Source organism: Tursiops truncatus, chromosome 20 (assembly GCF_011762595.2).
Source record: "Tursiops truncatus isolate mTurTru1 chromosome 20, mTurTru1.mat.Y, whole genome shotgun sequence".
NCBI lineage: Eukaryota > Metazoa > Chordata > Mammalia > Artiodactyla > Delphinidae > Tursiops > Tursiops truncatus.
The window spans coordinates 57,597,769-57,625,338 of NC_047053.1; the positions used below are offsets into that span (position 1 = coordinate 57,597,769).

Below are 27,570 nucleotides of genomic sequence, written 5' to 3' on the forward strand. Positions count from 1 at the left end.
AGTTCAGCTTTAGCGCATCCTTAGGGAGGGAAATTGGATCATACCTTTTAAACCTTTCATTGTAAAATAAAATGCAAATGTATAAAACCACACAGAAAATGTATGGTGTAATGAATGGCCATAAAGCCACCGTTGCTTGTAACTGCTGCCCAGCTCAAGCAGGAGAGCCTGACTCGTCCGCATTTGCTTCGTTTCTTCCCCCAAAGTGACTACTTCCGTGACTTTCAGATCCATCACTTCTGTGTGTTTCGTTTAGTTCTATCATGGGGTTATCCCCAGATACTGTAGTTTAATCTTGCACGTTTAAAAATAATTGGAAATGTCCTTAAGTCTCTCTATAACTTCCCCATTTCCTTATAACTTACCTGGAGGCGTCCCTGGGTTTTTGGACCTGTAGAGTTTCCCACAGTCAGAATCTTGGTAACTAGATGCTCATAGTACATCATTTTCCCCTGTATTTCCTGCACATTGGCAGCTGGATCCAGAGGTTTGATTGGATTCGAATTTAATTTGGGTTATATAGTTTAAGATGCCTTTATAAGGTCACATGCATGTTCGTTACACGTATATTAATGCGGAAAGACCATGAATGGAGTTTTCCATGAATGGAGTTTTCCTATCAAAGTATCCAACACTGAGAAGTGAATATAAACCAATTGAACTAGTTAAGTTTTAGGGAGTATGGTAAGCCACCTGGGCACATGTGCTGCACGCTACTTGTGGGAAGACTTGGTTGTCGGAGGTTCTCGAAGTGCGCCGTGTTCATTGCACCTCTGTGCGAATTTTACTGTTACCCAGTACTTCTGTGGGCAGGAAGTGTGTGTGTGGATGTGTCTTTTCTGTGGGTGGTGGAAATAATTACTGATTGAACTTATATAGCCGTTTGCTTGTCTAAACCTCACCTACATGACTGTCCATATGGTCGTCTTGTTCCTGGTCTTGACATCCAACCTAAGATCAAAATCGGGTTTTATAGTTATTCTACGGTGGGACATGTGGGCGTAAAGAGAATAAGCGTGTGAGGCGAATTTGGTGTCGTCCTCTTTGGGGAAGATTGTCACCTCCCTGGATCTGCTGTGGACAGAACCATGTACTAGCTGTTGATACGGAGGAGGGCTTTCATAAAAGTGAACAGACTGAGTCTTATCAGGGAGTTTAAAATATAACTGGGTAAGGATGACTTAGACACATAGAGCACTGAAGAGTACTTCAAAAAAAAAAGTCAACATGTGTAAGTTAAAGTGTAAAAGTTAAGAGACCTTCCAGTGATAAACGAGCACTAGACTGGAAGATAGGTAATCTTGCTTTTAAATCCAGTTTAGGCCTCTTCCCTCGTTGCAGTGGGGGGGTTGGGTTCTATTCGGGGTAGCAAGTATGTAACATTCTTTTGCCGGCTGCTGTGGCAGGTACCATGGGTCTCTTTCGTGGTCCTCTTTCAACTTCATCCTCGAGTCGGGGCTCCAAGTAGCTGTTACCTAGCAGTTGGTGGGCATTGACGTGGGAGGCCAAACGTCATCCTGGGCCACCTGCTTTCTAAGCATCCTGTCAGCTGCTGATCTTCTGATGCTGGAGATAGGAAGCACTACCTCACCTTGCTACTGGGTGTTTGTATATCCCCCTTCTCTTAATTATTCCATTGAAGCACAATATCTCAGAAAAATAATCTATAGTAGTGAATTTTTTTCTAAAAATATTATCATTGAAATGCTGAAAATTTCATGTGATTGCTGGGAATTGGCCTTCAGCCAGGAATTGAGTTGGTTTTGGATGGAAAAACCCGATCCTCCCTTGATGTTTTTCTTTATTGGCAGCGTGTAAAATGTTAAAATTTTCTGACTTCTGTTGGGTCCAAGCCAGTGTGTTTGTTTTTTACTAAATTATGTGAACTTTTTACGGTTGAAATCTGGTATTTGTGGCCTTTTACAGAGCTCCGTGACCCAAATAATCGCTCTGGAGCCCCTTTCTGATCTGGAGAGGAAATAAACAGTGGGAGTAGAACTTTGTGTTTCACCTTGTAGGAGCCATAAGGCTGAAGTAATGGTACCCTGGCCCCAGTGATGCTTGATGATAGTGGGATTCAGACATGCATAGGAGAGGAGATCACGGTGGACGCAAATCAGGATGCAGTGTTCCTGAAACAGTTTGAGCACAGTTGAGGGAGAGGAGAAAAGCCCTACAGGGTGGGTGGTTATGGTTTTGGGGGAAGCTTGCTTACAATCCTTTGAGCTGGATGGAGCCCTAGGATTACTGTTGGGTTTATAGGGCCGCATGCTTTTGCATATGCACAAATCCTATTTGTGCAAATTTGACCTTTTAAAGTTTCCATTACTGTCCCCCATCCCCTTAAATAAAGCTGACCTCTGAACTTTTAGGTTTTACGGCTGAGAAGGCTCTGAGACCTACATCTGTGGTTGGCTGCCGTCCACCTCCTCATCTAATCATGTAGTCAGTGCGTATTCTCTACCAGGCACCGAGCTATTGCTGGGGATCATAGTACCTAAATTTATTGAACATGGCCTTTGTGTGGCCCAGTGCTAAGCACTTTATACGTAATTTTTACTAGTTAACCTTCATAACCACTGAGGGCAGGTTGTTTTTAGCAGGTTAAGTATTGCCTGAATCTTACAACTAAGTAACTGGGGTTAGGTTTATATTTGAATATAGATCTTGATCAGTGATTCACTTTTTTTTTTTAATTGTTTTTGGCTGCATTGGGTCTTCGTTGCTGTACGAGGGCTTCTCATTGTGGTGGCTTCTCTTGTTGCAGGGCACAGGCTGTAGGCACGCGGGCCTCAGTAGTTGTGGCACGCGGGCCTCAGTAGTTGTGGCATGCGGGCTTAGCTACTCCGCAGCATGTGGGATCCTCCCAGACCAGGGCTCGAACTCGTGTCCCCTGCATTGGCAGGCGAATTCTTAACCACTGTGCCACCACGGAAGTCCCCACTTTATTCTTTCACATGGATTTTTCTGAGGTTTCATCCAGAAAGCTTTTGAAAGTTATATTCTTCATGGATTTGTATATTTAAAAAAAACAAATCCCCCATTTTTACAACTTGGATCCAGATGTTGTTTTCTCTCCCCACTACCCTCCCACCCAGTCCTTCATAATAAAACAGAAAAATCTGTAAGAACATGCTCTTTAACTTCCTATCTCATATCCTGGTGTTATATGATGCTATGAAACAAATGCAGTCAAACCTAGCAAACATTCAGCTGAGGTTTTAAAGATACATGGAATAGATTTACGTTTAAAATAGTAATCCAGTCATTTTACTTTCTAGGAGCGTCCTTTTCTCTGTCCTAACCTGAGGTTGGGAGACCAATTTGTCATGGTCTGTTGGCTGTTCTGCCTGTCTGTCCATCCTTCTGAGCTGCTGGATCAATTCTGTTGACCTGCCCTAGAGTCGGGCGGTGTCTGCCCCGCACAAACTCGGCTTCTCTTAGAATTGGCGGTGTGTCCTTGTATCTGTTCACCAGACTCGAATTTTGGGTTTCAATTTTGGTGGGCCACTAATTTCAGTATTTGTAGATTCTTGATAAAGTTTGAAGGGGAGATCCACTGGAAGTGATATCAGATGGTACCTTTGTTTTACTTCTGATAATCAGTTTATTGGAAAATACTCCTGTAGTAGTGTCATCTCCTTAACTTCCAAATACTTGAAATCAGCTCTGAACTTGTGTGTCCTCCACCCATGTGTCTTAGTCTCTACTTTAGTTCCTCTCCACTCTATCCTTACGCCTTCTCTCGCTTCGTGTTTTTAAAATTTGAAGTCATCAGATGGTTATTTGAATATTAGTGTGACAAGTTTGGGGGAGAGTTCTCTTAAAATGAGGTACAAAAATTGAGGTGACCGTTTACTCCACGGATACATCTGCCAGGAACTGTCTCTAACGCTGGAGATATACATAAGCCAGACTGAGACTCTGCTCTAAGCCCTCTAGTAATGGGCCCAGTAGTCATGCAGACGCTTATGGAAAGGCCATGGGACTCTGGCAGTGGATGACAAAGGGTGGGGACTGAGTCTGGGGGTCAGGAAAATCTCCCCTGAGGAAACATTTGAGCTCTAATGGGTGTGAAGAGCTATCTAGGTGAAGAAAAAAGGGGAAGCCTTCTGGGTGAAGCAGCCGGCTACAGAGGCCCTAAGGGGAGGGAGCCATGTGTGCTCTAGGAACCAGAAGCAGCCCTTGGTTACTGGAGTGTTTGAACGCGGAGTGAGAAGGCTGGAGAGGGAGGTGGGGCCACCTTGCTGGTCTCGGACCAAGTTAAAGACTTCAGTCCTTGAGCCTGAGAGCCATGGTGGGAATCCGTCACAGGGCTCTCAGGAAGGAGGTGGCCTGGTCAGAATTGCCTGGGGAAGGATCATGCCTGCTGTTAGCTGGAGAACCAGTTCAAAGTGGGCAAGACTGGATGGGGCAGCCCGTGGGGAGGCCCCGCCTCACCCTGGTGAGCGATCGGGTTCCTGCGGCTGCAGAGATGTCTGCAGACCCAGGGTCTGTTTAGGAGGTGATGGATTGGGTGTAGGGGGATGAGCAGGTGGCGACAGGGGCAGTGGTGACATCTGTCGTGTGACAGGCCAGGAGACCAGGCTTCAGGGAATGGCACGTGGCTTTGAACCTGTGGAATATGTAGTCCCTTCAGGGTTTTCAGAGGGGAGAGAGGAAAGGATGGCAGCTGGATCCCGGGACTGGGACTGGGGGTCGGCCAGAGCGGGGAGCGGATGCGCGTCACCTGCTCGCAGGTGGACTTGGATGAAGGGCAGGAGGGCGAGCAGCCAGCAGAGGGGAGCCCTCTGCCCATGATGGGCTGTGCAGATGGGAGCAGCCCTGCCAGGGGAGGAGGGTCGGGACCAGGAGCTTAGAGGGTTGGGGTGAGGCTTACAGGCGGGGGCTGGGTTGATGGGCTGCCGGGCTTGGAGCTTCTGTTGTCCTGGGGCAGAGAATAGAGGAGAGGGGGAGACTATAGCTATCCGAGCACTGACCCCCGGACAGTTCCTGAGGGTCGTTCAGTGAAACGCTTCCCCTTGGTCTTTCCGTGCATTGCCTTTGAGGTTATGGCTCCCTAGAAATGTTTGTTTCAACCCATCAGGGTTTAAAAAAAAAAACAAAACAGTGACCCTGCTTTCAGTCTTTAGAAAGACGGGTGAAATTGGGTTTTTTAACTCTTAAATTTGTACTCATGCAGCACCCAGTCTTCATTGAGCTGGGTCTTATCAGACCCCTTCTCTCCACCTCACTCACGGGTGTTCCTGCAGAAGGGAACATCTGCAGAAGGGAACATCAGAAGGATGAGCTGTTTGCAGAGATAACCAGCTTGTGCGTGACTTGGGGAGGCACGCACCCCAGCTGTCACCCCTCTGCCTTTATTTACTCAGGATGTCTGTATTTGTCAGTAGAAGGTTTTGTGTTTTTAGTCATACAGCTGTAATACCTACTCATCCTATCAGAGATAAAACGGATCAGTAGGCAAGCGAGCGTTTGGTGTTTGAGAGATTTTTATTAAGCTAGAATATTCTGTTAGAGACTGAACTCCATTTCCATGTATTTGGTTAAATGGGTATTAACGTGATGGCAGGAAAAAGGGTATTTGGAGGGTCACGTGCTCTGGCATTGACTAGATTATGGAATTTCATAAATACGTTAAGACGGACTTTAAAACAACAACAGGAAAAAGGATTTGGGGCTCATCTGTGCGTGTGGGTGAGAGTCGAATGGGGATTAAGGGCTTCTGACTTGGGGGTGTGTGTGCTCCTGGTCAGAATGAAGGGGGCACACCCTGCTTGTGCTTCACTCTTTCTGCTCTTGGACCGTTGACTGCTGTTCTCTTCCTAAGAAATCTGTGTTAGTAACTGCTTGCCCTGTTGTATCCCTGGAGCAGCAGCTCCATAAACTACCGAGGGGCATGCCTACGGTTCTGCGGATGCAGATGGCCCTGAAGATAAGTTGTGACTGAGTGCTTTGCGTTGATAGGCAGAGCTGTCAGAGGAGTGTGCAGTTGGAGCTCACTGCTTCGTGGACTTGGGTCATCAGGGAAGAGAGTTCGGGTGTGTGACTCTCTTAGCTGTATCTTGACAGCCGAGTCTCAGTGGTTTTGGCTGGACCCCTTTGCGTCTCCCCTCTGTCACCCCGAAGACTCCCACGTACATTTATTTTGCTCTCCCACGTGGGTGGTGCCGCATCCTCTACTCAGTCATCGTATCGGTCAGGATAGGCAAGGTTTTCTGCCACAGCAACACGTTCATCCCCATACCTGTGGCTTGATGGAGGTTTGCATCTCCTTCACTGCACCTCGATGGAGGGGCTCCTCTCCACAGTCTTGTAGGATCTTGCCATCTAGAACCCAAGGCCACCTCCTTTGCCAGGAAGAGACAGCATCACACAGGGACTGACCTTTCAGTGCGTCAGCTCAGAAAGGACTCTTGCCCACTGCTCATTGGCCAGAGCAAGTCATGTGACCTTCCAGTGGGGATGGGGAGATGACCACACACAGGGAAGAATGGGAATGTTCGGGTGTTTCTGCCACATCTGTATTGTCAGATTTCCTTCACAGAAATAAAACTGTTCGAATAGAACCTCAGGTGGGAGATGTGTTGCTTATAGCCTGTCCTTCATTGAAGCTATCTTAACGGCAATAGGAGGTACACACAATCAGTTTTGTTAAAGCACTTATTTTTATAGATTTTTCCTTTTATTTGAGCAGTATTTTCGTTTTGAATCCAATGTAGCAAATCAGTTAACTTTTACTCAGTTACTAGAACAAGGGAACTTCTGCTCCATTTACGGGAGGATGTATAAGTCTGATCCATCTCGGAGTAGACTATCAGGATTCTGGTGGTTCCCAGGGCATCTGAATAGTTTCATAGCCTCTGCTGTAGGGTTTGGCGGGGCATGTGGGGAAACTGGGGGAAGGGGCGACATTAGCATCGAACACTGACACCCAGGCTGGATCTCTTCCATTTTCTATGAGGTCTAAAATAGGTTCCTGGCATTTTTTAAAAGATCTGATTTAAGAGTCTGGTCCTTTTAAGGAGACTTCTTAGTTTAGGTAAAGTAAAAACTACATTTTCCTCCTCCAGACCTACTCGACCAGTACTTCTGTCCCATGTGCCCTGCATGGAAATAGCCCTCCAAGAGAAACCAGTGTGGAGGAAAGAGGTCTGCATTACAAATAACTAAATGTACTAGGTTGCCTAATAGCGAATCTAACAAACGATGACAAATGATTTTTAAATACAGATGGATTCCCCTAAATGCTGAAAGTTTTGCATTCCTCAAAGCGCCCAGTCTTTACTCCTATTGTAGGATGGATTGTCGAGCTGTTTTCTGATGCATGTTCAAGGATGAGATGGTCTAGGCTGAATAGTGGGACTGGATAGAGGATTTAGATAGCAGTAGAATGCACCAGGCCGTTGTGCCACTGCATTTGGAAATGTGTGTTTCCTGATCTAGAGGTAATAGAAGGAAATGAGAAGGACATACTTGCGGCCACCATCCTGAGCCCACTTGTCTAGCCATGTTCTAGTCTTCACTTTCTGAAATGTTAATTGCTGCAGTGCTAGATGAGGCTTGAATCTATCTTGCTGGTATTCCTTAGACATTTATTGAAGAGTTTCTGCCTGTGCGTTGGAAAGAAAGTAGATAGGTTCGGGGGCGGGTAGCTGATCATTTTGGTTCTGATAACTCTTCTGCTAAAAGGAATGGAATAGGTACAGAATTCAAACGGTTATAGTATCCGCTGAGAGAGGGGATGGCTGCAGTTTTGGAAGCTGATTTTGCAGCACTTGGATCGGTAGTCCTCACCTTCCAGAGTGTTACAAAGTCTCTGTGTTGACTTTCCTACACCACTGCCTCAGTGAGGAAGCAGTGTGGTCCTGCTGTTTATTTGCCCCAGTATTTAATTCATCTTTTAAAATTGGGCCTCCTGAAAACAGTGGCTGTAAAGGAAAATGGATTTTTTTGAAAAGCCCAAATTTCTTAAGTTCCCACTTGGACTAAGATCCCTTTCATTAATTCAAGGATTTGTTTTCTTTGCAAAAACCACTTTGAAGCTAACGTAAAGTCTAGCTTATGCTTAAATTTTTTCTTAGGTGGTTTCCTAGAGTTATTGGAAAAACATCCTGTAAAAGGAAGTTTAGTTTCTCTTCTGTTGGTTCAAAAACCTAATATTGTTTTGTCATTATTACTTGAGGGGAGCTCAGAAAGACGTATAACAGCTGCTTGGAGTACATTTAAAGAACTGTACTCCCGAATCTTGTTTTTCCTTGACTCCGTTCTCTTCCCCCAAGACCTTTAAATAGAAGCTGTTTCCTCTGCTGCCTTAAACACCAAACCCTATCTATCTGATGACTTCTGGTCGCCGAGTAAGCAGTGGCAGCTGGCCTTTGAAGGCTACCAGAAAGGACAGAAATACTTTATGGAAATAGCCTGATGGTACCTTAGGGCCTCCAACTTAGCAAATCCCCCCAGAGCAACAAAATAACCCCAGATTAAGAGTCCATCTTGAAACCTGCCCATTACTCTATGAATGCATGCTTAGATTTTCAAATGCTTGTATAAATTTGTATAATAGGTGAAAGTGAGAGGTCTGAATTTATAACTTCGTTGCACGAGCGAAAAGTGTAAGCCTTAGCATTTGATGTGCGCGTCGTTTTAATTCTAGGCTTAACAGGAGGGACTGTTTTTGGGTAAAAATGGTGTGGATTAGTTATGTGCTCAACATACGTACTTTCCTCCTGTTTCTGAATTGCATTAAACTCCTTGGGGGAATGGAAAAAGGACATGGAAGCCTTACAGACAAGCTGTGCACCATAATTTGTTTGTATCGGGCAAAAGCCGTGGACTTTTGCTTAAAGATAATCTCAGTAATGGAAAACCCCCACCAGGGCCTCAGGGAACTGGAGTTGGGTGGGGATTTGGCCTTTGGCTGGGGGAGTCCTGGTCTCAGCAGTGGCGGATAGTTTGTCAGAATGAGGCCCCAGTTTGGTTTAGGTTGTTAGGTTGTGAACGTTCCGGAAGCTCTTGTAGCGGATGGGTCAGCAGAGACTTGCTGCTTCTGCTGCACAGAGTTTGTCCGAAAGATGAGTTTGGCCTAAGTATAACCAGCTTCTTAGTTTCCTTAGGATGGGAGCACATAAACTACCTTCAGGGGGAGAAAAATGAGAGCATAAATATTAACATCAGACTATTTAAAATGTTCAGTGGAGGGCAAAGAGAAAATGTCAGTTAGGCTTTGCCTGCTTTGAATAGACCATCTGAATTTGGGTACCTCAGAACTCCTGTATTTAGAAGTCGTTAGTATTCGTCACTGAGAAAGCCACTGGGTGCTGTTAGGCCAGAAGCCATAATTATGGTACAATTATCTGGCAGTTAAGGTGTGGGAGCCAGTCCTCGTCCTGAGGGTGCAGGAGGAGCTTGACAGTTCCTGTTACAAGGTCCAGCACCCAGAGTCAGGCAAGCCCAAGGCCGGTTCTGTGAGAGTCCGGGGGGGCGGGGGCAGGGAAGTCGGCCTGCAGGAAGGATGGATACATGATTCATCTGAAAAAGCACTGGCATGGATGGTCGTAGTTCTTTTTTTCTTTTTCTTTTCTTTTCTTTTTTTTTCTTTTTTTTTTTGGAGAGAGACAAACTACAAACCTCACGGCACCTTGCTGCATTTTATTTTATTTTTTTTTGCCAGTGGTCCTGGATCTCTGTCCAGAAGCCTCCTCACTTCCTGCTCTTTGACAAAGAAGTTTTGGGGTCTGGCGGGCCTCAGTTTCTTCACGTTACTGCTGCTCGCTGGCAGCAGACAGATGTTAAGCGCTTCAAATTCGGTTTCAGTTTATCGGATCCGTCACATTTTCTTCCTTTACTCTCGAAGGTGCAAATCTGATGGGTATTAAGCAACTTTTAGGAACTTCTGTTTCGTGTGAATTATCCTTTCAGAGGTGCAAAATTTAGAGGCGTATTTTGAAATACGTGCTTTGTGATTCTTGCAAGGTGGAGAGGTGTGCTTTGCGTTGGGAGTGCTTAATTCTGAATCTCGAGAAGTTTACTGAAGGGTAAAAATCTAAACGATTTAAGGTTACGGATTTTTGAAAATTACTCAGAAGGCAGGAACTATTTTGGTGAGATGAGTCAACAAGGGTAATCAGTCATAAATAATTAACTGAGATACTTGACCGCCAGTATGACCCTAGCACAGTGTGATAGTAGCTTGGAATTTGAAATTGAACTTGACCTGGTTCTCTTCTGAGTATTAGTCTGTGTGAATGAACACCTTTTTTTGCATGTTGCCCTAGGCATTTATATAGCTTTAAAAAGCCACCTTGCATGTTACTGCAGTTTATTAAATGTTTCAAACAGGAAGGCAGCTTGTAAAACTGCGGTAGATTTCTAGTGAATTACTTTTTTACAACTCTTGTACAAGGAATTCAAGATCTTGGATTATCGTATATGGGCCACAGGTACAATATATGTGGTTTAATAGGCTGTAAGCTATTGTCACTGTTGCAGTCATGAATTCCATCCAACGAATGTTTTCTGGACCACATTATTTGCAGGATCCTATGCGTGAAGCACTGACTAAAACAGATGTGGCCCTACTTTGATTTCTTTATATATTTTAAAAATTAATTTATTTTTGGCTGAGTTGGGTCTTTGTTGCTGCGCGCGGGCTTTCTCTAGTTGCAGCACAGGCTCGGTAGCTGTGGCACCCGGGCTTAGTTGCTCCGCGGAATGCGGGATCTTCCCGGACCAGGGCTTGAACCCGTGTCCCTTGCATTGGCAGGTGGATTCTTAACCACTGCACCACCAGGGAAGCCCCAGCTACTTTTATTTTTAATTTTTGGCTGCACCACATGGCTTTCAGCATCTTAGTTCTCCCACCAGGGATCGAACCCCGGCCCCCTGCAGTGGAAACTCGGAGTTCTAATCACTGGGACCACCAGGGAATTCCCAGATGTGGCCCTACTTTTCAGGAAGTGCTGAAATCCATCCAATTAAAAGCTGAATGAAAACAAATTCAGAGATGGAGGTGCTAGGGGAGGTGGTTGAGCATCTGAGCCCGTTTGCGTGTAGGTAGAACTAGTGCCGAGCAATTAAGAGTTATGAGAGCAGGACAGACTGGAAGTTACAAACCTAGATACTATAAAAATGATGTAAGCAAATGGAAATCTGGGAGTGCAGATAAAAATGAGAGCAAGTACGAGCATGCTGGCATCCACATCTTTCAAAGTAGAGTCAAACAGTTCTGCCCCAAACCAAAGCACATCCTTAAACTGAATTTTTTTAATAGGCTTCACCAATTCAGAATCATAATTTTGTTTTGCTAATAGGCAAGCAAATTTAAGTTTAATAAGAATGAATTAGCATATCAAATACCTCCTTTTTATAAAATTTGTCTCTGTCCATGTACACAGGAAGATACGTGGAATGTTTTTTTGCCTAATGTTAATGATATATCTGTGGTGTTTGATTTATTTTTGCATTTGTCCATTTCTGCATTGCATACATTCTTAACATTTTGTGTTTTTTTTTTTTTTTTTTTTTTTTTTTTGCGGTATTCGGGCCTCTCACTGCCGTGGTCTCTTCCGTTGCGGAGCACAGGCTCCGGACGCGCAGGCTCAGCGGCCATGGCTCACGGGCCCAGCCGCTCCGCGGCATGTGGGATCTTCCCAGACCGGGGCACGAACCCCTGTCCCCTGCATCGGCAGGCGGACTCTCAGCCACTGCGCCACCAGGGAAGCCCATTTTGGCATTTTTTTAAATAAAATATTTAAAAGTAGATAGTTTTGGATGTTAGGGATATGAACACTTTTTGTAGTTTTAATTTCCGAAATTGGGGTGGGTAGAGAGGTGATACTGTCTGCCCTACTGAGCATTGGTTGTGTGTCACGTTATGCCCATGGACAAGTTTCCTAAGTAACTGAAAACATACATTGGGGCTGTTGATACTGTCGGTACTTAATGCATCTCTTTCCTGCCATGATTTCCATTTTTTCCACATGACTCTTTCCCCCAGCCATTCTGAGGCCATACAACTCTTTGTTATCAATCAGAGTGCTGTAGCTTCCTTTCTGTGAAGAAGCTTTCCCTCTTTTTTTTGTTTGTTTTTATGGAAAGCTATTGAAGCGAGAGAAGTGGGTGTGTGATGGAGAAGGTGGTGTTAAGGTCAGTTTTAGGAGTTACTCAGCCTGCTGTGCGGAGGTGAGACTGGAGGGAGACCAGTTACAAAGGCCCCTGAGGCACTCTTGCCAAAGGATGATGGTCACGTGGATAGAGGAGGTGGCGGTAGGGGTGGAAATAAGAGGCCACACTTGAAAAATGGACGAGACTTAGTGGAGGTTTAGACAGGGAGGGGGGAGGGGGCAGGGGATGTCCAGGGCGCCTGCCAGGTTCTGAGTTTGCACAGAGGATGCTGGTGGTACCCTTCCCCGAGACAAGGCATGTTGGGGGAGAGCAGCTGGACTGTACATCTGATTGCTGAGGCTGGCCCAGGTGACCTTGGGCTTCATTTCAAAATCAGTAGCCTCAGAATGTCTGCATTGTATGTCCAGCTAGGGCCTGTGAATGTACTTTGAGGGGGGGGCTCATCCCTCCCGAACTTAAAAAATTGTCAGCATTTTCTGGGGAGAGGTTCCTTGTGTATCTTAGACTCTCAGGGGAGGGCCATGACTCAGAAAGGTGAGGAACCACTGACTAAGTGTGTTTCATCATGATGACCATTCAATAGGTACATGTCATGGACTCATGAAGCACAAGAATCATATCAATGAATGGAAATTTCCTTCTCAGCTTTGGAGCAGGGAATTTGAACTGCTCCTAAGAGCCATTGTTTCGGGACATCTTCCCTGACCTGTGTCTAAAAAAAGTGTGTGTGTGTGTTTTTTTTTTTTTAACACACTGCTTAGTCTTTAATAGTCACACCTAGTAATCACTAGTGTTTCCCTGTGCTAGGTAACTTAGGTGATTACCCCCTGTGAGATTGGTATTAGTGCTCCCATTTTACAGATGGGGAAACTGAGGTTTAGAAAATGTAAATTAATAGTAGATAGTAAGTGGCAGAACTGGGGTTTGAATTTGACTCCAGTCGCTGCTTTCCACTGTATTTCCTGCTGGTTGACAGAAGTGACACCTGTTGTTTGTATCCTAGTGCTTTGTCCTCAGGTCTTTACTGAGAGAAGCAATAAGCATACTGCAGTCTGATCCGGGTCTCTTTTATGTAATGGCCCTGCAAAGGCCCAGAGTAAGATTACCCCCTTTTATTTTTCTAATTTGTTTTCTGTCTTTTCTGTAAACTAAATGCCTTTTATCCTCTACAGCTGGACCTGGTTAGGAACTCTCATACCTTGTCTTGCTTTGAAAGCCGGCAGAATACTCAGATTCACAGAATTATTGTACCCACGTCAGATTGGCTGTTTGCATGACCATCCTCGTCTCCCACATCCGTTCTTCTAGCCGGTTCTTAGGTTTGTGGTGGTACTGCTGGTTTTTTTAGGTTGTGATTGAATTAAACCTTGTTAGGATGTTGACTTTTTGAAGTGGTCATTTACGTTCAGCTGGTGTGACTGATGGACAGTTATCTTTCAGTTTCCTCTGGAATCTTTACTGAGAGTAGTGTATTTGTTTATGCCGTCACTTGCCTGATTAGCTTTAGGGGGAAACTCAGGCAGTCTCGGATCATCTGCCAGCGGGAGCCTCTGCTTCCCTTAGCACAGATTGGTGGTTTCTACGTCCCCCTTCTAATACTAGAGGCGGGCTTTCCCAGAGCTACTGGGGGGGACCACTCCTCTACCATGGAAAAGAGAAAGTGTCAGAGGGGTGTCTGAGTGTACCGTAGTCCTTCTGATAGTCAACAGATCTCTTCCACTTACGACATTTTTATCGTGAAATTGTGGATAGGAAAAATGAATATAACAATAGCCTTCAGATTTAAGATGAAGAAATCTCTCAACTCCAAATTTGGAAATGTGCAAAAATTGAACATTAGAAAAGAATTCATAGCCCTCATAAAAAAATGCAACTGAGAGACTTCCTTGGTGGTCCAGTGATTAAGACTCTGTGCTCCCACTGCAGGGGGCATGGGTTCGATCCCTGGTTGGGGAACTAAGATCCTACATGCTGCATGTTGTGGTCAAAAAAAAAAAAATGCAATTGAGTGTGTCAATATTGTGATTTTGAGAAGGCCAGGTGTAGTGCTTGGCATATAACAGATGTTTAATTTTATTGAATGAATGCGTAAGGAGACAGGTGGATGAATGCCACCAGAACGTAAGCTCCTTGGGGGCAGAGTTGCTATATTTCTAGCATCATCTAGAAAGGACTCAATAAGTATCAGTACGTGGTGAACGAATACCTAAATGAATGCCAGTAAAAGATGAGTTGTTGGATTGGTTTTAATACAAAAACTACAGACCCTAAGAGATAAGAGCAAAGTATATATTAGAAAGTCTAGCTTTCAAGAAATATCACTTATGTCTTATGATACCAGAAACCCATTTTTATTTGGAAATACTAAATAAGAGCTAACATTTTGAGTTTAAATATAAATTATATTATGGTCATACTTCTTAAACTCTTAGGTCTCAGAACCCCTTTATACTAAAAAAAATTATTGGGGACTCGAGGGCTTTTGTTTATGTGGATTTTATCTACCAATATTCACCTTTATTAGAAATTGAAAATGAGAAAATTTTCATTTGAGAAAATAAACCCTTTACACGCTAACATAAATTACATATTTTATGAAAAGATATTTTTCAAAACGATGTAGAAGAGTGTTACACACTGGAAATCTGTCTGACTTAAACACATTTGGACTCTAAGCTCCTTTTGCCTTTAATCTGTTACATCGTGTTGGAAGTATATGTCGAACATACATGTAATTGTAAAAAGGCAGAGTGTTAGCCTTCTCAGATAATTGGAGTTCTTCCTTGATTTTGGTAGTTGGCAGGTGAGCTTCTCAGGTTGGTAGCCATATAGAATATGAAACCGTATCTGCATCCATTGGTCTCAGGTGTTGAATGGCTCTTTTAAATGCTCGTGACCTCCTCCTTTGGTTTGGAAGACACTACTTCACTTAGTCCTGTGGGTCTTTTAAGTGATACATTTCATTATAAAAAATCAATTAGAGTTAACATCACCATCCATCTCATCAAAAAAAACCTTTAGGTCTTAGGAAGCTGTCAAGCTCGTGACAGATGCAAGTCTGAGAATTCTTTCACTTGAAAGCCTGACTTATCACTGGTGATAAATATTGTCAGTTATTTTCCATGAAGTGACAGGCTCACGTCATTCATTTTCAAGAAAGTACCTGCCAGATCTCCAAGTCCGAATAACCATAGTTTGGTAGTTCTTTCGGGTCAACATGGCGTTCCATGGGAGTAGTGGATGTGCCAACCACATATACTGAGTGCAGCCGAAGCGCTTTATGCATCGCGTAGAATGCGAACATGGAATTTTTAATGCGTCATCGAGACATTCTTAAATATGAAACTGGTGTTGAAGACACTGGGAGTTGGCGGGACGAGTGTCATGCCGGTTGGCACAGTGATTCATCGTAAGGCTCCAGCAGTCTTATCACAAATGCTCTCACGCCGTTGGGGCAGATGTCGACGCAGGAAAGAAGGCGCATAATGACTTCGTTATTATCAGGAAGATAGTTTGGTTCATGTGGACCCTTGGATGTCTGTGGCTCACACTTGGAAGCCAACTTTAAGGGTTTGAAAGCCACATTCAAATTCCTACTTTAATAGACAGTTGTACCAGTGGTCCAAGACAATCCGTAAGTGAGGATTCATATTTCTCTTAGAAATGCATGCGAGGCCTACAGATCACCACCTTACTTTGTTTCTGGTGTGTTAACCTTGGTCTGTATCCTTGAGCCTATAACAGCAGACGGCTGACAGCTCATTGGAGCAGATCGGACAGCAGAGGGGGTGGGCGGCCTGAATTTAGGATAATCTAAGGAGTGAATCACACACTGGATAATGGGGTTGTAAAGTGACTCTCCGCTTCAGTCAGCGGCTTAGCTGAAAAGCCAAACTACAGAGGTAAAAATTACAGGTCTCTAAAATAGATACTTTGTGCAAACTTTTAATGTAGCATTTAGCTGAGAATGCATCTGGGGTTGGGGTGAGAATTTTCATAAATTCTTTGTGTGTTGGAATGTAACGTCGTTAAGAGCATCAGTAATTTCTCTCTGGAAGTGTTGAAAGTGCACCAGGCATCTAAAAAAAAGAGCTGAGGTTGCTTCTCTAAGGAGCATCCTGCAAGTGGAGGACAGTGTCTCCTCTTCCTGTGTGTGATTCCAGAGGCCCTTTTAACTCCTAGCGGATGGTCTAATAAACGACTTCATACCTGTGGCAGCAGGTGTGGAGCAGGTATTTTACTGGTGCCTCCCATTTAAAGTTTGACGATAGTTTTTCTCATGAGACCTTTATTTTAGAAAGGAGGAAAGAGATGCTGGGTTTCTGTTGTGCTCCCTCGGGGTTGACCACCCCTCTGTGTCTGGCAGGGTTATGGGCTTCCCAGGAAAGGGCTGGGAAACCAGTAGCTGGTGCGAATCCCCACCGCGTGGGCCTGTCTTACTGAGTGCAGGGCCACGCAGAGGTTTGCAAATATGTCGTCACATCCTTTGTTCCCTCGCTCCTGCTTTTCCTTTTCCCCTGGCCTGGTGGCTGGGAGGAATGAGTCGCCCTCTGCTCCCGGCTGGGCTGCGGAGCGTCTGCCCACGTGGTGGACTCTGGCAGCCCAGGGAGGGTTTCCCGGGCCTCGTGGTCGTCCAGCTGCTGTGTTCTGCACCTTCTCCAGGCTGCTGGCCGTGCGCAGGTACTAAACTCGCTCCCCCGGGAGGAGGACGCTTGGCCTGGCTCCCAAAACCTGCCCGAGCACCCTCACTCGCAGCTTTGATTGGTGTTGGGTGTCCCTTTGGCGGCCTCCAGCCCTCTTATTTTTAGGGCCTTGGTTAACGTCTTCTGTGTGTGAAACATGAAAGGTGAGCCAGAGCCGCTAGAATTGGAAACTCAGGGTTTTTAGGCCACTCTTCTCTTGTCACACGGCCCTGGTGGGTTCTTCAGTTACAGAGGTTACAAAACAATCCACCCTGGGAGCCGGTGGGTGGGGGCAGGGCAAGGAGAGGAGGGGCAGCGCCTGGTGGGCAGTGAAAAGAGATATTGTAACTAAAGCTCGGCCGGCGTCCTGAGAGCAGTGGCCTCTCGGGTGCTGGCAGGAGTCTGCTTACAACTCAGCCCGGTCACAAGTCGGGCGGGGTGGGGGGGACACTTGGTGATAACGGGACTTCTTTCTCTGTGGGGAACTGGCTTTTCACATGTTGACGTGGTCCGGGGGGAAAACATGTGTGCCCTGTAGGCGACGTGCACGGCTGATTGGAGAGGGGGGAGGGCTCAGGAGAGGGTGGCGTGGGTGCTGGAGTTGGGGGTCCAGCCAGCCCCGGGCACCCTGGGCAGGGAGCTGGGCTCCCGCTCAGGTGAGTGTCAGGGGACCTTCTTAAGAGACAGGGGAGGGTGGTTACAGGGGAGATGGTTTCTTCCTCTTCCTGAAATAAACAGGAAAATGAACTGAGGTGAAGATGGTTACAATTGTTTTCCACCTTTGAAGGCCACACATTCCTATTGGGGCTGGGTGGTCGCTGCAGTGCCGTGAGCAGCCCACGTAAGTTCAGAGAGTCCTGCGGCTGGTTTGTCCTGGTTTCCTCCCTCTGTCCCCAGTGTGCTGACAGCTCGCTCTCTGCAGTCCTACAAGACTCTGCAGTCCTACAAGACCCTGCTTCTCTTCTTACCTCATCGTATACTGCAGTACCTTGTAATTGTGGATCAGCTCTCTCACTAAAGTGTAAATGTTTGATGGAAGAAACCGCGTGGGCGGTGTGTGTGCTCATGGCCCCTGTCCTCTCCACCACGCGGCACCCAGCCTGGGAGGAGGTGGGGCAGGCACCGCATCACCTGTGGAGCGGGGTAGGTGTGGCCAGCTCACGGTGCAGGGGCGGAGAGGACTGCAGGACTCCCGCCCGGAGCCGCCGTCTCTGTTCCTTGCTCTGTGCTTTAAGCCTGTGAGACTCTTCCTGAAGACTTGAAAGTAAAGCCTTTCACCCAAGGCTTTTAGATTTTCACAGCTCATCACTTAGGGCAGGGACAGTGACTCTCCTGATGCTAATTTAAACTTCCTCCTATGCATGTGGCCGCATTTGAGAAAGGACTATGGGGAACTACAAAATTTTTGGAATTGGAAACAAATATATCCTAGTACATGCTGCTAAAGAGTCTTCTCAGCTCTTCTGGGGGTTATAAATCATTAAATGCTAGCTTTTAAATGATTAAGCGTATGACTACGTCATATTAATTCCAAGAAGCACATTGCCTACTCAGACCATAAAGGTAGTTGAAGCCATAAAGGTAGAATTTTTATATAAGGATACGCAGGGCACTTGATGGGCGCAAGGATAGGAAACATCGCCAGGCTATGAGGGATCTTGGAACCAGGATCCGGTTGCACCAGGAGCCAAGCCTGAGGTCCCTGGGGGCTCGAGGTCCCTCGGGGCTCATGTCCCCTCCCCTCCCTGAATTGGCTCATTCTTCTCTGTGGTAGCAATCGGGTTTTCTGCACTTGCATGCTTACAGGTTCTAAAACGGCCCTATCAGGTCCTGAGTGTGCCAGCCCCCAAGTTCAAGTGCTAGTAGACAGTCTCAGCGTAAATTCCCAGCAGAGAGGACTTGGTTGGCCCAGCCTGGTCAGTGCCCACCCTGATGCAGGGAATTCCACCCCAGGGAAGGAGTCTGGGGAATGAACAGCTTAGGGGGCTGACCTGAGAGCCCAGCATCTGGGAGCTGTCTCCCGATTCTGGGAATGGTCTACCAAGGCTGCAAAACCCAGAGGAAGCCATCGGGTCTGATACCACCTTGGCTCCTCATCTGCAAATTGTTTTCCACTACTTCCTGTTGAGGGGGCGGGGACCCCTCATGTCTTCCTGGGGCCTGGAGACCCATCCTTGTGCATGAGATGGGATTTTCAGAGCAGGGCACGGGTTATGTAGACAGCCCAGACGATGTCTGCCACGGGCTTGTTGAAATAGTAATTTGGTCCAAGTAGAAGAGTGTCTCGACAGCTCTAGCGCACACGAAAGGAAAAAGAACGTTTTGAGTTGGGTCTCTGAGTTGTGCTGCTGTCGGGGAGGATGGAGGTGGTAGTGGAGATGATCTGTGAGGGATGCTCTTCTGTTTTCTTAGAGGAAATCGTTTTATCCATCCACGTCATATTCCAGAAACGTTTCTTAGCCAGAACCCTTCAGTAATGTGGTTTTAATGCCAGGTTAGACGTTTTACTCTGTCAGATTATGGTTTGCCGTCAACCAGCTTTACCTGGCTGTGCTGAAGACAGTTTCGTTTTCTTCGGGCCGTGCTCTCCAGAGACCTAGTTCACAGCTGGGTGCCTGTGATTGCATTAAACTGATAAAGTCCCCTGGTTAAAAGGGTCTGTCCTAGATCTAACATCTGCAATCCTTTCCATTAAGTATAGTACAAGCAGATCTTCGTGTTTAGGTGAAGCTTAACCATTTTTGGTGGCTCACTTTGATCCTAATCTCTATTTTAATTTTTATAATTGCTCCTGGCAACCATCTCTCTGGGCTGCCGGCTGAATTTTATGACGGGTGTCCCTTCCTTTACACGATGGATATAATCGGCTCATTTGGGTCAGAAAGGGAGTTTGCTTTCCCTTCTGACTTCTGTACGAAAGCACTGAGGAATTCCCCAGTAGAAACAGTGTGGAAAATATTTGGAAATGAAGAACTTAAAGTGGTGTCAGGTTGTGTGGCTGGCTGAGTAGTTGTGGCCCCGGTGGACTGTTTCCAGACCCTCAAAGCAAACGCTAGGATCTCACTTCAGGCCTTTCCTCCTCCGTCGCTGGGAACTGTTTGATCAACAGGACTTGGCTTGTCTTCGTCCTGAGTTACAGTGCCCGGCAGAGAGAGGCCCCTTCTTACTTTGCCAGTATGTATTACCATCGAATGTAGCATGCAGTCCATCCGGAAAACTTCTGTGTTTTGGGTGTCAGGTTCTTTAAAATCTGTCGTCTGCTTGGTGGAAAGAGCTTGTGGCTGGGATTACAGACACGAACGTGGCCTCTTTCTAGATTGTTAGTTAATATACATCTCTGGACTCCGGAGGGTTTTTGCAGAATGAAGGAGTCCACAGTCATCTGTAAGATGACTTCCAACCCAATGCATCAGGATCCAAGTTTGAGAAACTCAATTGTGTCATTTAGGGTTCTTAATAGGTAGAATGAGTTGCATTAACTCTGCTGCCTGCAGTGCAGGCTCTGGGTCCTGAGTCACTCCGTAACACAGTGCCTAAAATGGTAGTTGCATTGCATAATAAATGCTGTCGAATAAAATAAACGCATAGATGCATGGTGACCATTCTGAAACTCTCGTAAGATAAAATTGCGTGTCGAGGCAGCCGGAGTCTGACCTGGCACTGGGGGTTTGTTTTGAATAATGGAGGATTAAAACCCCTCTTACGTTAATGGTAAATCTGAAGTCCCGGACCAACCTTGGATCACTCTGGTGTCTTACTCTGCAGGGCGTTTAGCCACAGAAGGCTGGGCTGTTTCTTTTTCCTGCTTGCTTGTCTTAGGACTGCCTACTTGACTAATCAGTTTACACTGTCCCTCTTAGGCCACTGATCCTATTTTTCCAGCCGAGAAGCAGCAGGGTAATAGCAGTGTGTCCCACGGCTATTAAGAGATGATATTGCCTTGCCCATAAAGTACTTATTTTTTCTCTGCAAAAGGATGATTAAGCAGAAATTTAATTTTCATTTATGCATTTGCCTTTTTTGTGATGTTTCTTTATCTTCTAGTGTAGTCAGGGGAGAAACATAATTTTTATTGTCATTGCTGATTATGTAATTTTCAGTATCTTAACAGGGTGCTTTCTTGGTCCTACGTGCTTGCACTTCACCAACCCATTATGAACTCTAGTTGCCGGGGGCGGTGGGGAGAAGACACTGAAAATTGAAACGATCCTTGGCATTTGGTATTTTCTGAAAGATTAATTTGAAATAAGCACATTTTATGGTATTTGCTAACAATATTCTCAGTTCCTACAGGTCAAACTTTCTCATTGAATATGGTTTTTCCCCCCAGTTCATATATGCAGAGAAAGCTTCATTAAAACTGAGACCATCCTAATTCAGTCTTAAGCAGGCAGCCAGCCCAGATCCTTAAAAACCCCTGCTGTGAATGTGCTAATGAAAACCAAGAAAAGTGCCAGTGGAAAGGGAGGTGGTGAGATGCCTCTTGTTGCCTCTAGTTTTAAACAGTAAATTTCTAGGATTTTGGAGTGAAGTATTGTAACTGCTGGTCCAGTGGTGATGGAGTTCCTGATACATTACTACTTTTGCTGCTGGGTCTTGAATTCCTACAACTAAACTTCAGTCTGATGGGTACATAGATGTTATATCATTCTCTGAACTTTTTTTTTTTTTTTTTTTTTTGCGGTACGCAGGCCTCTCACTGCCGCGGTCTCCCCCGCCGCGGAGCACAGGCTCCGGAGGCACAGGCTCAGCGGCCATGGCTCGCGGGCCCAGCCGCTCCGCGGCACGTGGGATCCTCCCAGACCGGGGCACGAACCCACGTCCCCCGCATCGGCAGGCGGACTCCCAACCACTGCGCCACCAGGGAAGCCCTGAACTTTTTTTTAATGTCTACAATATCTTATCACCATTATCATGGCCATCTTCATTTTGAGTCATTCTATCCTCTGGTTCAGCTTCTGAGAATCATTCCTTAGGAAGTAATCTTAAATATGGAAGATTTTTGCACAGAAAGCTTGCCCATTGCTGGTTTACTTAAAATAGCAAAAAATTGGAAGCATCCTTTATGTCCAGTTTTTTTTTTTTTTTTAATTTATTTTTTGGCTACATTGGGTCTTCGATGCTGCGCACGGGTTTTCTCTAGTTGCGGCGAGTGGGGGCTACTCTTGGTTGTGGTGCCGAGCTTCTCATTGGGTGGCTTCTCTTGTTGCAGAGCACGGGCTCTAGGTGCGTGGGCTTCAGTAGTTGTGGCTCGCGGGCTCTGGAGTGCAGGCTCAGTATTTGTGGCGCACGGGCTTAGTTGCTCTGTGGCATGTGGGATCTTCCTGGACCAGGGCTCGAACCCATGTCCCCTGCATTGGCAGGTGGACTCTTAACTACTGTGCCACCAGGGAAGTCCCTATCCCCAGTTTTAAGGGAGATGATTTAGTGATGATCAGTACTGTACGTACATTCAAGAGGACTAAATTTCTTTCAAATGCTGTTTGGGATGAATAGGAAAAATGCTCACGGAAATAGACCCTGCCACTTACAAGAAATTAAATTATATTCACAGAATGATTAGTGGTTAAACAAATCTCCAGGTAAAACCTGAATTGTGATAACTGATCAGATGATAGTTGACTTTTCATCATTTTGGTTTTTTCCCTGTATTTTTAGTTTTTTAAAAGGAACCACATTTGTATAAAGAAACACCATGTAGGTACTTTAAAGTGAACAAGACATAGCTAGAAATGGGTGCTTTGGTAATAAAAGTAACTCTTAAAATGAATCCTCTCGGGTGCAGAAGTCTCTTCTGTATGTTTGGGGGCAGGGCTGCCAGGAGGTGAAAGAGGTCCTGGTTAATGGCCCCAGTTGTGTCATAGCTCCTGAGTAAAGGAATTGGTGGAAAGAGGGAGGGGAGGAGGGTGTTCAAACAGGTAGGAGGGCACCAAAGGCACCTGTGGTCTCAATCACAGTCTTGGACCAGTGCTCTTGCATTTAGCTTTGTTTTTTATTTACTACAGTATTTTTTAATGCTGTGAGCTGTGGATGCAGTCAGCCTTGATTAGAATAGTAAGGTCTGTCCTGATAGTAAAGGCAGCAGAGGCAAAAACAAATCCCAATAAATAATAATAAAATAATAATAAAGACTTAGATTTAGAATGCATTATGGCCTTTCTAGAAAATGTGTATTCCTTATTAATATTTGATTAAGGAATGTGGAATGGCTACAGGGCTTTGGAACCAGAGTATGGGTGAACACGGGTCTTGCTTGTCGGTTTTCTCATCTCTAAAATGGAAACAAGACCTTTCTTATAGGATTTTGTGCATATTAAATGAGAGAATGTACTCACAAGCTCACTGTAGTGAGTTCATGGTGTGTAGTTGGTAGGTGAGTAGGTGGTGGTGTTTAAAAACCCGCCAGATGCTGGGTTGCGGAGAATAGTCTGTTACAGTAGCTTGGAGTAGACACTTGGTCTGGGTTCTAAATGGTTCCTTGGAAGGGCAGGTGAGCAGTAGCATGATTGCAGGTAAGTTCCTTTGGAGAAGTGTTTTTTCTGGTGAGCTTGAAGCGGAGAAAAGGGTAACAGATTAGAGTGTAATGATATTATTTTGAATTAATATGACAATTAGAACCTAATTACCTTGTTTTGCTCTCCATCTCATATTTTACAATCTGATCTCTTGAGCATTTGGAAAAGAAGAAATTTGGTAAAATGTACTTGTTTGTGTCCGTGGAGTTCTTATATTTAAGGACTGAACTTAAGAGTTCCTCTGCCTCCCTGGGAATAATGTTTAACTGTAATTGGATAATCCGTGTCATCCTGGGTGCTAGCGGGACTTAATGGTTGCTTTGTGTCAGTGGCTGCAGGATGTGTAAGCTTCTTGGAGCGAGAGACCAGAGTTGTTCACCTTCACCCTTCTAATACCTAGAATGTTCTTTGCATATAGTAATGAGTTAGATGACTCATCAGCCCAATGCCTTAAAGAGTCAGAGCCTAAAGCTACCCTGATGATAAAAGAAACAACTACTTTGCTCTTCACAATGTGGCAGAGTTAATAATTTGTGGGAATGAGTAATGCTCTTCACCCACCGGCAAACAAAACATGCACCAGCACCTTCTTGTTCTTCTTGAGACCCTTTTTTCCCCTCTCGCAGGGATGGCACGTTCGCTCTGCTCAGTGTCAGCGCCTCCTGGCCCGCTCACTTGGTGAATGCAGTCCAAACAGCCCGCTCACACAGAAAAGCCGCCTGTTTCCATACCAGCAGTCGTGTTCTTCTGCTTGGTTTCCATAGTTGCGTATTGTTACGTTAGTCTGGGGAGTTGCAGAGAAATTGAACAGGGCATTGGGGTGAGAGTACCTCAAATTCTGCTAAGGAAATGTTTCACCTTGAATAATGAGCCGAAAACTGGCCATGAGTTACTGGCTTTCAGCAGTCTCTGTCCTCATGTTTCATTGGTTGATTGCCTTTTGTCCCAGCTGAGCTCACCTTAAAACTGAAAGTTGTTTGGAAATTTAGTATGAAAAGTTCTTCAAAATTTGCCATTCCCAGAATGCATCTGGGAAGAGCCAAGCACATTTCAAAACGTGAATTTAGATGTTATGAAACTTAACGTGCCCCCCCCCCCCCGGCCCCCATAAAGAGAACTTCTCAGATTGTTGAGTGGCACCAACACTCATCACTAACAGCCCACGGACATGCCTCATTTTAATTCTTTGAAAACCTGCACTCATCAGAAATGATAAGTTTGTAAGTGATTTTTTGAACCTGCCCCACAGGTCTCTCAAAAAATTATGGTTTCTTAATTATGGAACTGGATTTGATACACAGAAAACTGGCCTCCTGTGGAATTTGTCACACCACGTAATGACATAAACCTCTCAGTAGCTGTAGCAGTGACAGGATTAAGGCCTCATCTCATTTACAGAAGAAGCCATGCCTGGCCCTGTGGGTCTGAAAGTCTGGAGGGCTTTCATTCTTGGGCTCATTGTCATCTAATGAAGACTTGGTTTTATTTAGCAGAACACCTGGGGGGGGTGTGGGTGTGGGCGCAGAGTGCCCAAGGGATGAGCTGAAGGATGCTGACCGGCGACTCAGTAAATTGTGTCCCAGATACTAATAACAATTCATTCTAGGCCAACACCAAAAATATTTCAGATTTTTTAGACTTCTCTCAGGGAGTTGGGAACAGAATAGGATTATAGAAATATTTATAGTAGGCATAAACTTGCACATAAAGTACTTTAAGCAAGCATGTTGCAATTATTTTTTTAGAGAAACTGGAATAAGTAATTATTTCTTGTAGCCTCTGACTTCAACTCCTACTAAGCCATGCACATTGTCTAAATGTCTCGACTCTGTTTCTTCACCCCTTAAATTTAATGTTCCCTGGACCAAAATTCTAGCAGTCATGGCCTGGATGTCTCTGGAGACAATTCGATTTTGAGAGGACAATTCCTATTTCTTTGTAGAATCGGGACTATTTCATTATCACCGTGGCAGCGGTCAGAACAGCCCCAAAGCCCTTCTTTCAAAATAACTCTTCCAGGGACTCCCTGGTGGTCCACTGGTTAAGACTCTATGCTTCCAATGCAGGGGGTGGGGGGTGGATTCGATTCCTGATTGGGGAACTAAGATCCCACATGCTGCCAAAAAAAAAAAACTTGCTGGGCATGGTTACCAAGACCCTAAATGTATTTTGCTTTATAGTATTTGAGGTTGAAGGGAAAAAGCTTTTTAGTTTCTCAAACTTTGAGAGCCTGTCACATGGGCTGAAGCTGAGTCTTAGGAGCGGGGTGGATCCAGTGAGGCCCCCTTAGGTTGAGTGGGAGCCTCTTTCAGTACTTGGGCTGCAGAGACTGGAGAGCATCATCCCTCCTCCTGAGTTGTGGTTGCTAACGAGAGATGTCCGCTGGTTCCTTGCAAGGCTTGCCAGGATATTCTGTGTGTGTTTCTGGCAGGCGTGGCCCGGTCTGGGTCCTCTTCCTCAGCTCTGCTCGGAAGTTGGGAGGTGGGGCGCCGATTGGAAGAAACCTGAAGGTGGGGGAGAGGAGCAATTAGACATTGGCCTGTGGCGGCCGAGGGAGCACGGGAGGTGATGGAGGCCCCGCGCTGATACAGGTGGTGCCAGGAGCCCGCAGGCAGGTCAGACCGAGGGGTAAATGGGCTGCTTTTGCAGCATCTTCCCCGTGCGCCGCCTCATGGGAAGTCTCAAAGCCACAGTCCGTCATCTGAACCGGATGATGCGGTTTCTTGACTTTCTGTGCTGAGTTGAGTCCAGGGCTCGAACAGCTGAGCTGGCGGATGGTCAGTTCCGGGTGGCACCTGCGGGAGTCTCGGTGAAGTGCTGACGGAGATGAGGGACTGAGTCTGGAGTATTTTCCTTTTCTGGTTAAAGTAGTTTAGGGTATAGTCTTTATGCTTTGGTTTGCGTTCCTTTTTGTTTTGGGTAGGTGATTAAAAGTAGGGAAGAAGACCAAGTTCGGTTACAGTAAGCTGTCAATGACCTGTGACTGTTGTTTTCATCGAAGGTTATTTACAAGACTCCGAGGCCTTGGACGGCGGCTCAGCCGGGGCTGTGGGCCAGGAGAATCTGCCCCAAGGGGGCCCAGTCTGAGTGAACTTGTCCTTGTGTATGTTGGTGGCTGCAATTCGGGGCCCAGCAAGCGACGTTTAGCAAGAAGCATCCGTTTGGGATCTTGAGGCTTCAGAGGCCAGAACACAACCTCTACCTTTCCCTTGTAGTTCTTTCTGGAGACATATGCACGTTGATTTTCTTCCTTTTTGGGCTAATAGCATGGAATCTACCTAGTCTTCCTTGTTCTGCTTTTTAGATGGTTGTATTTTATTAAAGGTGGTCCCTGCTTCTTCAGCATTCAGCCATGTAGAGTGACCTTAGTTTGCCCTTAAGAAATGGAGTAAGTCAGCTGTCCCTGGTGAACACGGTGATCCGGAGAGCGGGGCGCTTGGCGGCTCTCTGCGTCAGACGCTGAGTCCTCCCCACAGCCCGTGGAGTCTGGCTCACAGAAGGGTGTGAGACGTGTCCCCACGGTCCTGCTGTGGAGGCTTCATCTCCTGCCGGCCTGCACCTCCTGCCCTGCTGAGCCACTGGCATAGTCAAGGAGGCGGGTGCTCTCGCCTCTTTGCCTTCTGCTGCTGCTGCTTCTGCATGGAATCTCCTCTCCCCCTTGAGCCTGGCTGGCACCTCTTGGGTCTCAGGTTGGGTGTTTTCTTCTGTCCTCTGTCTAGTTTGGCCCATGACCTTCCGCGTGTCAGCTGTGCCTCTGTTACAGTTGTCCCGTGTTTGCCTTCACTGGATCCTCGCGCGCTCCTTAGGGCAGAGAGTGAGTCTTTGTGTCTCGTGAGCCTGGTGTAAAGTCTGTTGCCAGGCTGATCGGGAAATAGATCTTTCTAGCCCCAGCAGCTAGCGTGGTGCCTTACAGGTTTGTAGGGTCCTCAAGCAGGTTGTCTTGTTTTGTAACGATAGCATCCTAGAACCGCGATCTCTGGAGACAGTCTAGATGTGCCCAGCAATTGTGCGTTCTTTGTCACGCTAAGACTCACCTTGTTTTGCTTCTGCAGATACGTACATTTAGATGAAAAGACATTGCAAAATTGAGCACCAGCCAGCCCAAGGTGCGAGGTAAACATTGCCTGACTACTGTCATGTGTTTTGTTTTTGCTCAGCCCTGGTATTTCACCAGTTTGCATTACCTAGGGCAGTCTTTTCCTATTGCAATTGCATGGAACGAATCTTAGAAGAAATGGTGACGAATA

General features: G+C 45.8%; 1 protein-coding gene across 6 annotated transcripts in view; it reads left to right on the plus strand.

The window, feature by feature from the left end:
* PRKCA (protein kinase C alpha) overlaps nt 1-27,570 on the plus strand; it is a 363,722-nt gene that overhangs the window by 16,301 nt on the left and 319,851 nt on the right. The window contains exon 1 of one of the 6 annotated variants that reach the window (XM_073797021.1): nt 16,650-16,806. The exons of the other annotated variants lie outside the window; for them this stretch is intronic. Coding sequence (XP_073653122.1) covers nt 16,665-16,806 — 142 coding nt within the window. The 5' untranslated portion in view covers nt 16,650-16,664. Of the gene's footprint in view, nt 1-16,649; nt 16,807-27,570 lie in introns of those variants that run through there. 6 annotated transcript variants of the gene reach the window in all.